This window comes from Rhamphochromis longiceps, linkage group LG7 (assembly GCF_057381845.1).
Source record: "Rhamphochromis longiceps isolate RC_006_pf linkage group LG7, R_longiceps_female_GT1.1, whole genome shotgun sequence".
Classification (NCBI taxonomy): Eukaryota; Metazoa; Chordata; class Actinopteri; order Cichliformes; family Cichlidae; genus Rhamphochromis; species Rhamphochromis longiceps.
Window position 1 is genome coordinate 68,936,458 of NC_140563.1, and position 14,877 is coordinate 68,951,334.

General features: G+C 40.7%; 2 protein-coding genes across 3 annotated transcripts; both read left to right on the plus strand.

The window, feature by feature from the left end:
* The first annotated feature begins 4,178 nt into the window (after positions 1 to 4,178).
* Positions 4,179 to 5,884, plus strand: LOC146666889 (mixed lineage kinase domain-like protein). Of its 2 annotated transcripts, none has more exons than XM_085411449.1 (2): positions 4,179 to 4,299; positions 4,877 to 5,884. In XM_085411449.1, exon 2 carries the CDS (start codon positions 4,883 to 4,885, stop codon positions 5,540 to 5,542), a length of 660 nt encoding a protein of 219 aa, XP_085267575.1. In that variant the 5' UTR covers positions 4,179 to 4,299; positions 4,877 to 4,882; the 3' UTR covers positions 5,543 to 5,884. The 2 variants fall into 2 exon arrangements, with proteins under 2 accessions (XP_085267575.1, XP_085267576.1); XM_085411450.1 differs by lacking the exon at positions 4,179 to 4,299 and adding an exon at positions 4,313 to 4,572.
* A 6,216-nt stretch (positions 5,885 to 12,100) lies between these two features.
* Positions 12,101 to 14,417, plus strand: LOC146666890 (uncharacterized). Its single transcript, XM_085411003.1, has one exon. It carries the CDS (start codon positions 12,101 to 12,103, stop codon positions 13,952 to 13,954), a length of 1,854 nt encoding a protein of 617 aa, XP_085267129.1. The 3' UTR covers positions 13,955 to 14,417.
* The last annotated feature ends 460 nt before the right edge of the window (positions 14,418 to 14,877 follow it).

The following is a 14,877-nucleotide window of genomic DNA, read 5'->3' on the forward strand; positions in this document are numbered from 1 at the left end:
TAAAACAATATCATCCATTCACAATAAATCAGCAGTCTAATGTTCTAATATATGGTATACATATACATATGTGTATGTATGTGTATATATATGTATGTTTGTCATTGTTAACGTCACACCTAAAAACATAGCTTTTACTTTACGGTACAACAGGTATCATTTACCGTAATACCTGTTATATGCACGCGTGATACACAATAATAACACATAATAACCAATCAGACAGATTCATCAGGTAACATGAGAACATTCACTGCCTGGAACAGCGTATGGATGCTAGGGCTCCGGTGCACCGTCAGCCTCAGAATCTCCAGCTACTGGCTGCTGTGCTGCTGTAGATGGAGGGCAACCAGCTATGTGATGGTGATTAACTTATTCACCACAAGGTGTCACTGCTGTGCTTCCCAACAACACTCACGCTACAAGGTAAGAGTCCCCTTTGTTGTGTCAGTTAGTGATGGAGACATATACAGGTATTTGCAGCAAACTATAATTGATTGTTCTTCTCTCCTAACTTCAGTGCAGCTTGTAGAATAAAAATATAAATGAAACTGTTAACATTAAAGCTAACAGCTGGCTGCTTTCACCTTTACTTTGTGCTACATTCCTGTTCATCAAAACATCATTGCAGACAAATAAGGTCTCCATGTACCTGACCTGAGTGCATCTCTTAGAAACAAAATATCACCTCTCATTCTATTGGCTGTACCTTCCAGTGTTGGGTAAGTTACTTTAAATTAGTAACTTAGTTACATTACTAGTTACTTCTATCAAAAGTAACTCAGTTACTTCAAGTTACTCGTTACTTTCAGAGTAACTAGTTACTAGGGAAAGTAACTTTGGTTTTACTCAGAATTCTCTTGTTAATGTGTTGCTTCCGTAACTGGATACCCAGCCAGACTGTCAGTCTTCTAGCTTGCTTACTTCCCACAGTGCACTGTGCCACCTACCAATAGAAAGGAAAAAAATAATGTGCACATTTCCACGAGAGAAATCCCACGCCTGATTCTATCCTATCCTGCTTTTTACATCCAACACAAAAACTGCAGTCGTGGTGCTTTCGATTGTACTCAGAACTCAGAAATTCTGCCTTCTGAATAGGAAGATGTAGGTAACACCAGACTGCAGATGAGCTGCTTACAGGGCTGGACTGGGACAAAAAATCGGCCCGGGGAATTTGACTAGAGACCGGCCCACCATTATAGGAAAAATCATAAAGCCTTTGAATGAAAATAAACCCTGTTGTGACAGTGATGTGCACTGTTCTGATGGTATATATGCATCAATCTATCAATCGTTTGTTGTAAGACTCAGATAATTATTTTTTTAAAAGCGAGACATTTTAAATGATAATAAGAAAGAAAAGTATTTCTTTGTGCCCCCCTCTCCCTGTTAATGCCCTACATGGCCCCCTGGCAGCACTTTGCTAGACCCGCCCCTGCACAGTTACCAGCTGTCAGCTACTTAGAAAAGGATCCTGGTGTTATTTGTCTCTCAGAAACAGTTCATAACTTCAACTCATTCCTGTCACCTAAAAGGTAAACCTGTTTCTCCATCACCTGTTCAGCTCTGATGGTTCAGTAAGGACATCTCCTGGTTTCATCTTCATGTTTCCCTCTCACCACATATCCAAACCCACACCATGACCAGCAGCTTTACAGCTGTGGCTCCAGCAAACATCATGTCACGGTTCTGGGTCCGTTGGACCCAGTATTTTGAGTTTATTATGTTTTGGTTTATTTCTGCTTCATGGATTGTTTTCTTCTCGTAGATGATAATTATTATTAGTTTCTTGTTTCTGTTTATCCGTGCTTAAGGATTTGTTCTCAGTTATATCTCACGTTTAGTTTAGTTCAGGTTCCATGTGTCATTCTGTCTGTCTCTCAGTGTAAAGTCTGCATGCTTGTTCAGTAATTCATGTTTCCTGTTTTATTGTGAAAGTCTTTGTCTTATGTTAGTGTGTGCAGCTTAGCTCCCCCGTCTCGTTAGCCCTGATCTCTCCCAGCTGTGTCTCCCTCCTGTTGCCGATTCCCCCGTTACTACCCTGTGTATATAAGCCCTGTGTTTTCCCATGCTCAGTGTCGTGTCGTACCCTCAGAATTATGCCTGTGTGTCCTTGGTCTCAGTGTTCCATCCTCACTCCATGTTTGTTTTTCTGCCAGCAATAAAGCTGAGGTTTTTTGAGTTTCACGTTTGTGTCTGAGTCCTGCCTTTGGATCCTCCTCTCCGCCCTCCCGCACACAGAGCCCTGACACATCAGCTGATACTAGAAATTAATATTAAATAAATTCTAACAACAGCTGATCAAGCTCAAACGTGCTGCTGTTGTTTATCAGCTGGTTTCCTCTTTCTGGCGCAAAGTGGAGATAAACAAACAAGAGAGAAAAGCCGATAAGCTGATCATTGATCAGTTTCATGATTGAAGTAGAAACAGGAGAGGGAGGGGGAGCGAAGAAGAGTCAGCTGACAGTGTAAAGACGCAGAAAAACTCCAGCTTTGTGTCTTTTTCATTGTAGCTGAAGTCCGGGACAAACTGTTCCTTTTCAGCTCAACACGAAACCCGTAATAATTTCTCTGAATACGAGACGATTCCGTTTTTTACAGGACGGTTGGAAACTCTAATAATTAACCGTATGAACAAAATAAAGTTCAACATCATTAACTTCATAGCACCACCCAGCTGTATAGAAACCCTGTCATGCTAGCTAGTATGCAGTACGAAAAAGTCAGCACAGCTAAAATAAACTCCACCTAAACTTGGTTCATATCTGACCCAGAGAGACTGCAGGTCATAACTTCTTACCTGAAGTTCAGTTCACCTGACACTCTCGGACCAGCGGCTGCTTCGGGTCTCTCCTCTTGTCTCCCCTTTCCCTCCTCCACCTGCTGCCTCCACCACTTGCTAATGTTATTGAATCTGTGGAAGCTCCGCGACAGCCACCACACGAACGAATAACGTGCCTATCTAAATCCCAGTAACGAGTAACGCGTTCCTGGTTTTGGCATAATAACTAGTTACCGTGCTACTTACCACAATAATAACGTAGTTACTGTAACGCGTTACTTAATAACGCGTTAGTCCCAACACTGGTACCTTCATGATGTAAACAATGACGTGCATGCAGCGCAGGTATCGCCTCCAACTGTGCAGCCTTACTGGGTTTGCTGTGAAATATTTAAAGAGATCAAATATTTGCCGCTCACATCAAACTGGACTCTATGAACTAGAATTAGTTCAAAAACAATTGGTTAACATTTCTGTTTTTACATTTACGATTACCAACACACACCACAGAAACGTCTTTTCACAGAGGGCCACTTCCTGTGTGGATGAAGCAAACCGACAGCAGGCAGTTGTGATTCGCTGGCTGTGACTCACCTGAAAAGCGTTACAGGCCTCTCTGCTTGGACTGTTGGGCTGAGGCTCACCTGGGTCAGGATTGGACCGTCTGTGCTCAGAACATCGGCTCACTCTGATTCAATTCATGTCAGAACAAAACCAAGAACAGCTGGGTGGTAACTAAGTACAAAATACTTAAGCATTCCAGGTATCCGTGCTTTACTTTGAAGTATTCTGCTGATAATAAACGGGGCTAACGCAGATCGTTGTGTCTGTTGCTGTACGTCAGCACAGAGATGTTTCAGATAAATCACCTAAAAAACTCACAAGAATGAAATTGACATTCATTTTCCTCAACACCTGAGCAGCAACACTTGTGACCTCCACTGACTGGTAAATACCCAAACTCTTTACTCCTCTGCTCCTGTACGATGGGAGATTTTACCCTGGAGTCATCTTTGTTAAAACCAGCAGCAGTTTAATATTTTTAACTATGCTTTGAAAGTGTTTTCTTCAAATGGGAATTTAGAGTTGAAACGTGTTGTATTCAGCAGCCAGAGGCTAAATCCTGCCCTTCACTAACTTTAATACATTTTGACCTACATTGAACGAGACCGAAATCATAGTCTTTGGTAGTCACACTCCGCTAAACCAGTTAGCTGATGCCCTAGGCCCTCTCGCTAGCCATCTCTCGCCCACTGTAAGAAACCTGTGAGTGTTCCTGGAGGGCTCTTTTAAACTTGAGAAACAGGTCTCCACTGTGGTAAAAAACAGCTTTTACCAGTTGCGTCAGATATCCAAAGCAAAGCCGTTCCTTCCTTTAAAAGATCTTGAAAAGCTTGTCCACGCATTTATTACATCCAGATCGGACTACTGTAACTCCCTCTACTCGGGCCTCCAACACTCCTCTCTTTGCCGGCTTCAGTTAATTCAAAATGCAGCTGCGCGTCTTTTAACAGGTACAAGAATTCATGAACACATAACTCCAATGTTAGCCAAATTACATTGGCTCCCTGTTAAATATCGCAAAGATTTTAAAATTCTTTTGTTCACTTTTAATATTCTGAATAATTTAGCGCCCAGCTATCTGAACTACTCCACTCATACAATCCCAACAGAGCAGATCGTCCAATCACAGGCTCCTAGCACAACCTAGGTCTCGAATGAAGTCGAGAGGTGACCGGGCCTTTGCATCCGTGGCACCCAGACTCTGGAATAACCTCCCTGTTCATGTTCGTACTGCCGAGTCGATCCAGTCTTTTAAATCACGTCTTAAAACTTATCTTTTTACTTTGGCTTTTGATTCTAACTAGTTGGTCTAGCTTGTTGTGTTGTTACCTATTGTTTGTTGTCCTGTTTTATTGTTTGTTTTAATTGTCTCATGCTTATACTGACTGTGAAGCACTATGGTCAACACTGTTGTTTTAATATGTGCTATATAAATAAATTTCGATTTGATTTTGATTTGAATTCAGTCTAGTTAAGTTTACTTCTCCATGGCACCGTTACAGTTCTGTTACCTTTCTTTCCTTACAGTTCACCATGGATAAGCTGGTCTCCGAACTTTTCGGCCTCTGCCCAACCATCATCGAGATGTATGACAATATGAAGGACAATGACGAACGCTGCAGGCGGATTGCTGACAGGGTCAGAGCTTTGGAGGGACTGGTTTTAACCGTCAAAGAAAGGGGATCAGGCAGAAACTCTGGCGCTGTGGAGAAAGCGCTGAAGGAACTCCACACCATCTTGAAACATGCTGAGAAACTGGTGTCAAAATTCTCAAAAAATAATCGGCTTAAGCAGTTCATGATGTCAGGCAGCATTGGAGCAAAGTTCAGCGAGGTGAACCAAAGACTCACTGAGAACTTCCAGATGCTTTCTGGAGCTCTGCAGGTTGAGCAGAGCGACATACTGCACAAGGTGTATGAAACTGTTTTAGGGCGCCCCTACACACCGCTGCCTAACCCCCCATGTCCTACGTTTTCCCCAGCAGCACCGCCTATCCCCTCTCCTCCCGTGCCTGCCGCCTACATCATGGCACCCATGCGGGCTTCGACGCCTGTTCTGGCCCAGCCTTTCTGCAAAACTACAACAGTTCGCGTTCTTGTCTCCAATAACATGCCCCCGATGCCCGTCATTAGGACCATCAGCCCTGTTTCTGTCGTCAGAACTGTTTCACCGATGGGTTTTCGGCTCTACTAGTTTGGCCAGTCGCTTTGCATGATTTGTGATCAATAATAATCCCTATTTAATCCTCATGGGCCTTCATTCCTCCTGGAAGGTCTTCTTGACTGGGAAGCTGTGAAGGTAACTTTCATTCTCGAGAAATTCTTTTGTAAAAGAAATACTACTTTTTTTCACGATTAAATAGATTTGAGAGGGATTCAAAAACAAACAATTTTAATAAAGTTTTGTGAAACAATGAAATTATTCCTTGCTGAAATGAGTGCACACATATTTATTCTCTTTCACATTGTTATGTAATTTGTGTCCTCTTGTCCTAGTGCTAAATGAATCTCTAATAAATCAAGGAGCCTATGTGTGTCTGTGTGGTTTTCATCTAATTTAACAATCGTTCATCTGATCTGCTTCAAACTGTGCAGTCTGAGGATGCAGCGTGGTGATCAACAGTCATGTCATGGTCCTGCGGCCATGACTCAGTGACTTTGTGTTTATGTTCTTTATTGTTATTATTCTCTTTATTATTCTTGGGCTGTTTTGGGATGGTTTGTGTTTTGGGATTTTAGATACTGGGTTTTGGGTTTGTGCTCCCTCTGTTGGTCCCTGGTGTTAGTGTTCCCCTGTCTCGTCAGGTTAATCAGGTCCAGCTGTGTCTCCCACCTGTGTGTGATTTCCCAGTGTCTCTTTGTGTACTTATAGTGTGTGTTTTCCTCTGCTCCTCGTCGCGTCGTCTGTGTTCATACCCTGTGAAATCCCCTGCGTGCTCTCCCTGCTGTTCTCCCTTCATGTTCAGGTTTGCCACTCCTTTGTGTAGTTTCACCCAGTTTAGTTCATCCTTAGTTCTGTTTTGCCATCTCCACTTTATGTTTGATATTGTCAATAAATCGCCTTCACATCTGAGTAAGTGCTGAATTTGAGTCCTCCTTTCCACTCTTCACACGGCCGCTGCCCCGGACCGTGACAAGTCATTGGCTAATAACGTAGCACTACACCCTCTCGTCCAATCGCATAAGCCCATGAAATGTCCCCTGGCTTCACGGACAGGGTTTACGTTGGAATAAGTTGGACAAATCTTTTAAAAGTTGCCAAGAAATATCTCCCACTAATGTTTCTGTCGCATCGGTGAGCTGAAACGCCAAACTAGTCGGATCGAGTGTTCAGCTGTTGCAGAGAAACACTGAGCCGGATGAAAAACCTTTCCTGCGTTTCTGTTTTCTTCTTCTTTTCTGGAATTAAAATTCACAGTGAAAACACCACAAAGATCAAGAATAATACATTCGTAGGACTTTTATACTTTTACACATCACATATAAATCAAGTTGAAGAATGAAGCACATCATGAGCTAGTTAATTATAATAATCTCAAATATTTTAAACTTTGTGATTTCAGAGGTTTAACAAAGTTTCCTATAATGTGTGGTCTGATCTTCATTGCAGGACACAGTAGAACGTGTTATTTTCTTGGGCTGAATTTGATGCCACTCCTTTCTGTGTCTCCTCCAGTGTCTCCTCCTGCTCTGCTAATTTTGCCTCCAGCTTGGACATTTTTTTCTCGTTTATCCAGCTTCATCTCCCGATCGATGTGTAGAGCCCCAGACAGCGATATGTAGTCATCAGTGAGGCTCTTGTTCAGATTTTCAAACTCTTCCACATCTGATTCATCTTGTGAGCCTCTGTGAATTTGATGTTCAGTAGTTCAGCTTTCTGCAAAGTCTCTAGGAAATTCTCCAGAGCTTTTTTCACATCAGACAGCTGAACTTCCTTCCTCTGGTCGAGGAAAAACACCAGTTTCCACAGAGCTTCAAGTCTTTTCACGACGAGGGGAGCCTGGATCTCCAACTTCCTAACTGGCAGACCACAGGCAGTAAGGATGGGCGGACATGTCTCAGCCTCCACCACTCTCAGCACTGGAGCCCCCCAGGGGTGTGTTCTGAGCCCCCTGCTGTACTCTTTGTACACATATGACTGTGTGGCCACTACCAGCTCCACCACCATCATCAAGTTTGCTGACGACACCGTCGTGGTGGGCCTGATCTCTGATAACAACGAGACGGCCTACCTGAAGGAGATTAGGAATCTGGAGAACTGGTGCCAGAGGAACAACCTCCTTCTAAACGTCAGTAAGACAAAGGAGCTGATAGTGGACTTCAGCACTAAGCAGGAGAGGAACTACCAGACCCCCGTCATCAACGAGTGCCCAGTGGAGAGAGTGGACAGCTTCAAATACCTCGGAGTTCACATCACGCAGGACCTGTCATGGTCCTGTCACATCAACACCGTGGTGAAAAAGGCCCGTCAGCGTCTCTACCACCTCAGACGCTTGAGAGACTTCCAACTGCCCTCCAAGGTGCTCAGGAACTTTTACTCCTGCACCATAGAGAGCATCCTGGCGGGAAACATCTTAACCTGGTTCGGGAACAGCACCATGCAGGACAGACGAGCTCTACAGAGGGTTGTGCGGTCAGCTGAGCGCACCATCCGCTCCGAGCTCCCTGACCTGCACTCAATCTACAGCAGGCGGTGCTGGACCAAGGCCAGGAAGATCGTGAAGGACCTCAGCCATCCCAACAACAGACTGTTCTCTCTGCTGAGGTCAGGAAAGCGATTCCGCTCCCTGAAGACCAACACAGAGAGACTGAGGAGGAGCTTCTTCCCGCAGGCGATACGGTCTCTCAATCACACCACCACACAGTACTGACCCACACATACAGTTCTTACACACACACTGGACATTCTGGACATTGTTTTCACTTCATTACTTAAATCACGCTGCTGTTATTGTGTATATGCTGCTGTTATTGTGCATATATTTATTTATATTTCTTCATACATTCTTATATAGTTCTATATTGTGTATTTTGTTGTACAGTTATTTTATTTTCAACTTTAATTTATATATTTTATCTTATTCTCCCAGTTAAATTTACCCTTCATTCTAATTTGTGTTGTACAGTTATTTCATTTTTAACCTTAATTTATATTTTATTCCTTCCTAGTTAAATTTACCCTTTTTAATTTTTCATATTTATTTCCTATCTTATTCATAGCCTTTTCCTTTTTTGTTCTCTTTAGGTCACGAGCAGTTGTCCAAGCATTTCACTACATATCGTACTGTGTATGACTGTGTACGTGACAAATAAAATTTGAATTTGAATTTGAATTTGCTGGACATTATCCTTCATCTTCTCAATCGTTCTGTGAACATCCTTGAATGTCGTCATTATTTCCTTGTTCAGCTGAAGAGACATGTGCCAGGGAACAAAATGTTTTTATTCAGCCCTCAATGAGTCACATTCAAATTATAATGACTAGGATTGCTGAATCTCTGAACCTCACGTTGAGCGCACATGGACTCCTCAGCGACCACTTTCACAAAGAAAACAGTTTCCTGCTCTGCTTTTGAACGTCTGGTGTCCTGGTGCAGCCACAACAACCTGGTGCTGAATGCCCAGAAGACAGTGGAGATTATTGTGGACTTCAGGAAGCACACAGCTCCACTCCCCCCCATCATCCTGACTGACACCCCCATCACCTCTGTGGACTCATTCCGCTTCCTGGGTACCACCATCACTCAGGACCTGAAGTGGGAGCCCACCATCACCTCCGTCATCAAGAAAGCCCAGCAGAGGATGTACTTCCTGAGGCAGCTGAAGAAATTCAACCTGCCAACACGGACGATGATGCAGTTCTACACCGCAATCATCGAGTCCATCCTCACCTCCTCCATCACCGTGTGGTACGCTGGAGCCACTATCAGGGACAAACAGAGACTGCAGCGTGTTGTGCGCTCTGCTGAGAAGGTGATTGGCTGTCACTCTAAAAAGTAATTAATGGGATCTTTAGTCATTACTTACATATATATGTTGTTGTGAAATGAAAAATCAAGTTCATAAATACTGTTAGACTTCCTAATTAAAATTTTTATTTTATTGAGTTCGGGTGACACATAAATTATGCCTCTTTACTCAATATATAATCGTGATTTGTCTGAATTTAAAATCTTCTTTTAATCAAAAAACAATATAATTTTAAGTTCTGTCGATGTAAAATACAACTTGATGACGTGTAAACAGCTCACAGTTCCCTTCTTCTACACAAGCGGACATATTCAACAGCACGTGTTCAAGGTTTATCAAGAGCTGTGTTCATCGCGAACGGTGAGTAATTTTATGCGAAATTACACATATCTGCAGTCGCTCTGGATTTTGTTAGTTTACTTTAAAACAACGACGTAACATACATAACATACATCTTAGCTTGCCCCCGCGTTTGTGTGTTTTAATATACACACAGCAGCTAATTCCGCGATAGCATAAATTGTTGGGCTCTTTTTGGAAAATTTAACACTGACGTTACTCTAATGCAGACCACTGTAATTGTCTTATAATTTTTAAAAGATAGCGGACGTTGTTAGCCCCGGCGCAAACTACTATGCTAACGTAGCTAGCCAAGCTAAGTTGTGTTCACTGTGATTTTATTTTTGAAATGTGAAATTTATTTTTTGAAGGGAAGCATTTTATGTTAGTAATTGTTAAGAAACGCTTCTAAATTTTCGTAACGTTATGGGGTGAAGTTCAACCCCATTGGCTTCTGCGCAGGAAGTGCGGTCGCCATTAGTCCGGTGTGTCTGTTGACTGCTAAGAGCGGTTCTTCACCGGCTGCTCGGCCTATTTTCACAGGTAAAAGACCAGACTTAAGTGCACTGTGCCGCATATGGTAGGCTAGTTAGCTGTCCCTAATTTTTGGGTACTTTCCGTGTTTTGTAGAGACGTAGAGGCGACGTGCATTGGCACTGGCTGTAACATTGATATGCCTCAATAAAGGTTGAAAGTAAGAAAAAAATCAATAGCGGGCCGCCATCTTGGTTGGGTCCCCATTCGCCACCAGTGCATTTTTTCTACTGAGGAATGTATTCACCCATGGTAAATAAGGAAAATGTTTAAATATTTTTCCAAACAGATAAGGCAAGAAAGGTCAATAATCCCACATATGGTTTCAGTAGTATGCCAGTTTTTGCAACACTAGAGTGCACAAAAATGACCATAGCTGCTGACTCAGCATTGATTCCAATTTGGTTTTGGAGAATGAAATGAAAACAGATCAAGTGGGATTATTGACATTGTAGCTTGTGTATAAAAAAGTTTGGGTTTTTTTTCGTATTTACTTTCAGAAATGATTCTGTCCTGTCATGCCACACCTTATGTTTGCTTTTGTTGATAAAAAAAAAACAAAAAAACTAATATATATATATATATATATATATATATATATATATATATATATATATATATATATATATATATATATATATATATATACACACACACACACACATATATATATATATATATATATATATATATATATATATATATATACATATATATATATATATATATTACGGAAGCGTAGAGCTGCCACCCAGGCAAAAGAAAAATACAAGTGTATCACGTTATAACGTGAAAGGTTTATTGTTCTAACAAGATACTTTTCCTGTTTGTACAATATACTATCATGTTTGTACAATATACTTTTCACGTTTGAACAACATAATATCACGTTATTACAATATACATAATTATCACGTTCGTACAATATAAATATTATATTGTACGAACGTGATCATATATTGTACAAACGTAAAAAAAAAATACCATTACAATAACATTTTTTATTGTAAGAACGTAAAACGTGTTGCATTCGGAAACCCAAATCCATGGTAGTTGTGGAGAGTGCACGCTCGTCAGAACTGGCACTTAACTTTGAATGCCCTGCTTTCAACATGGACACAAACACTGATAGCCCACTTCTGAGATTTCTTCGGAATCGTGGTGTACCTGAGGACTGTCTCTTACGAATGCTACAAGAACACGTAAGTGCACTCTTGAGGGGGAAACTTGTAAAACTCGCTTTTTACGAAGTTACAGCGTCTAAAAATGTGACATATTGCTAAGTTAGCAACCACAGCGGTTTTCGCTTCTCTCGCTTTGACTGCGTAAGGACGTAACGGTAGGCTGCATTGGTGTGGATCTTTAATATGGAATGGAGAATGTAAAACAAATTAACCCGCTGTATAAAACTGGGTCGTTGTATGACCACATGTTACTACTTAACCCGTATGCAGATTCCAGGTTTCTTAAATATATCGCTATATTATGTGATGCACAATGTTTCCTTGTTTATCTAAAAACAAATGAATTAAACTGTGTTTATATTGATATTTGTCTTCAATTAAAAAAAAACAGTGAGTTCAACCCTTTGTGCACTGTGCAACTGAAAGATACGTGAATACTAATTTACTTTTTCAAAGGTGGGCGTTGTATATACTGTAATATTTCTATTAATAACATGTTAGAGAATCTCATTAATGTTGCTGCCATAGAGAGAGGAAAAGAATAAATGCTAAATATTGATGGCTGCCACTAAAATAATAACAGACAATTATCAAAACACATGTGAAATGTACATACATTTTTTTAGTGAGGTACCTCATGTGGTGTGGCAGCAGGTATACCTTGTACTTCTGTATAGTAATAAATATCCCTGTTATTACAGATTGATGCCACAGTGATTGATTTCATGGATGACAAGACCCTGTCTGATTACATCCCAACATATGGTGACCGGATAGCTGCCAGACGGTTCTGCTTGGAAAAATTGAAGGAAAAGATGGGAATCAATGAAAATGAGAAGAAACCTGATCATGAGGAGGCATTTGTTTCTAAGAGAAAAAGAACATATGCAAAAAACAACAAATGGGCTGAGAAAAAGACACGAAAAATTGAGTTAGGGTGGATCCATGAAGGTAAGCAAGTGAGAAAGCGCAGAGGAGGAGGAACAAGGACCTTTGATGTGCCCAAAGACTCCAGAAAAGCTGACATATTACAGTATGCTAAAGATCTTTTCTTTCCAAGTGGAAAAAGCAAATTTGGAAGATGGGAAGTGTTCAGTCATGACATATTAGACTATCAGGAAGAGGCCGTATTTGATGAAGATGTCACAGTTGGAGAACTCTATTCAGCACTTAAAATGGGAATGTTGAGATTTTACTTGTGCACAAGAAGATTTTCCAATGATGAAGATGATGAAGAAGTTTATGATAGAGGGAAAACACATGTAAACAATGTTACACAACTGACTGACTCACATCAAGGAGATGAAGAAGCTTCTCACACTGTTGTGATCTCATCATCAGAATCTAGGAATGCTGATGAAGATGTATTATTAGACACATCTGAGGTAATGATTGGACCCTACCTTGGAGAGCCTCTGCCTTGTCAACTTGATGACACTGTAATAGATGAACCATTCCTGCAGTTTGAGGAAGATGATCTGGTCATCACATCCATTACACTTCCTCCAACAAACACAGCAGTCAGTAGTCCAGAAACATCTATAAGCAATGAAGCAATAAGCTCTGCAGGATCATATGATGTTGTCTGTGTTACCATCAAACTTCACAGGGTTACTATTCTGGAGGAGATGATCAGCCAGTTCAAAGATCCAACACTCCTCATACACCCTCTAAAATACACCTACATTGATGAAAAAGGAGCTGACGCAGATGGCGTATCAAGAGATGTGTATGCTGCATTTTGGTCAGAGTTTGTGGACAACACAGCTGAAGGAGAGGAGTTCAGAGTGCCATCACTGTCTCCTAAATGGCAGGAAGAAGAGTGGAAATCCATGGGTAGAATTTTACTGAAGGGATTTCAAGACCATGGATATTTCCCTTGTCGCCTTGCTCCTGTTTTCACAGTGGCACTCATCTTTGGTGAGAATCAAGTATCAGATGATCTGCTGTTTGAAAGTCTTCTCTTTTACCTAAGTCAATCAGATAGGGATCTGATAACAAGGGCACTAAAAGAAGAGCTTTCAGATGAAGACAGGGATGAAGTGCTGGATCTCATGGATCGCCTGGATGTATCAGTGCTTCCAACCAAAGAGAACTTAAAAGGCCTTCTTCTGAAAGTCGCACACAAACAATTAATCCAAAAACCAGCATATGCCGCAGAGAAAATGTCCTTAGTTGCAAGCTACTTCCTAAAAGAAGCTTTTCAAAGCCCACAAGATGTCCTACAAATGTATGAGGATAAAAAGCCAACAACGAGAAAGCTTTTGAAGTTGCTTACTGCCTCTCCCACCACTCAAGCAGAGAAGCAGAGCTTCAGATTTCTGCACCAGTACATCAGAGGACTTGACGATACAGGGCTCAGAAGGATGTTCAGGTTTCTTACTGGGTCAGATGTCATCTGTGTTGACAAGGTTGAGGTACTGTTCACGCCTGTGGATGGACTGGCACGACGACCTGTGGCACACACATGCGGCCCTCTTCTGGAACTACCATGGACATACACGTCCTACCCAGAACTACGAAATGAACTGGACAATGTTTTGGCTGCTAAAAGCTCTTATGAGTTCAGCATAGCTTGATTAAAGTCCATCATGTTTAAACCAAAGAATGAAAGGTTTGCACTAACAATGACTGGCTATGAAGCTCTAAAGTTTGTTAAACCCACAAACAGGGAACACATCATTGTATAAAAAAAGAAAGAGCTTAAATTTCAGGGAAGTGTTTTATTTCATATTTGAATTTATTTTCAAAAATTGTGGATAACATCAATTTGTTTCCACCATGAAAAATGTAAATTTCAGTTTAAATTTTCATACTTAAAAGTTTTACTAGTTTAAATGTTAACTAATTATGTTTAATAAGTTCATATGGTTAGCAGCAAGTGGTGAACTATGCTTATTATTAGTTCTTATCATGTGTCAAGGTCCTTTTCCACAGGTCTGTGGTGCAGTTTTGTAGGATACAAGATGTCTGCTAGAGGGGATGTTTTGTTTAGTAATAATTCAAAAGACTTAATATTAATTATTTTCAAGTATATTTTTTTTACCTTTCCACCAGTCATTTGTTCAGAACATATTTTAAGGGAATAACTTTGGAAGGCAATGTGTTTGATGCAATAGTTGACTGGAATAAAAGACAGAAAATTGGCACATAAGTTAAGTTTTGTAGTGTTTATCAAGAGTCCGTGTTTTCTTCTCCTTGAACACAAATAAAAGGGAGGTTAACATCTAACACTATTTGTTAATTATTAAATAATGCAGAATTTGTACATTTACCAGTTTACAAGAAACTGTTCGTGGATGAATAGCAGTTGCACAATGTGTTCAGTAAAATTGAAAACAATATTTCATGAATGATAATGTATAGGATCAGCAGTTTAAAAAATGTTTTTTTGACAGTCTTAAAACAGAAATCAGATATAATAGAAATTCCGTTAAAAAATAATTGGAAATGCCAAAAGGTTGGAGTACGCAGATTTGGTTAAATATATTTAGACATGCTT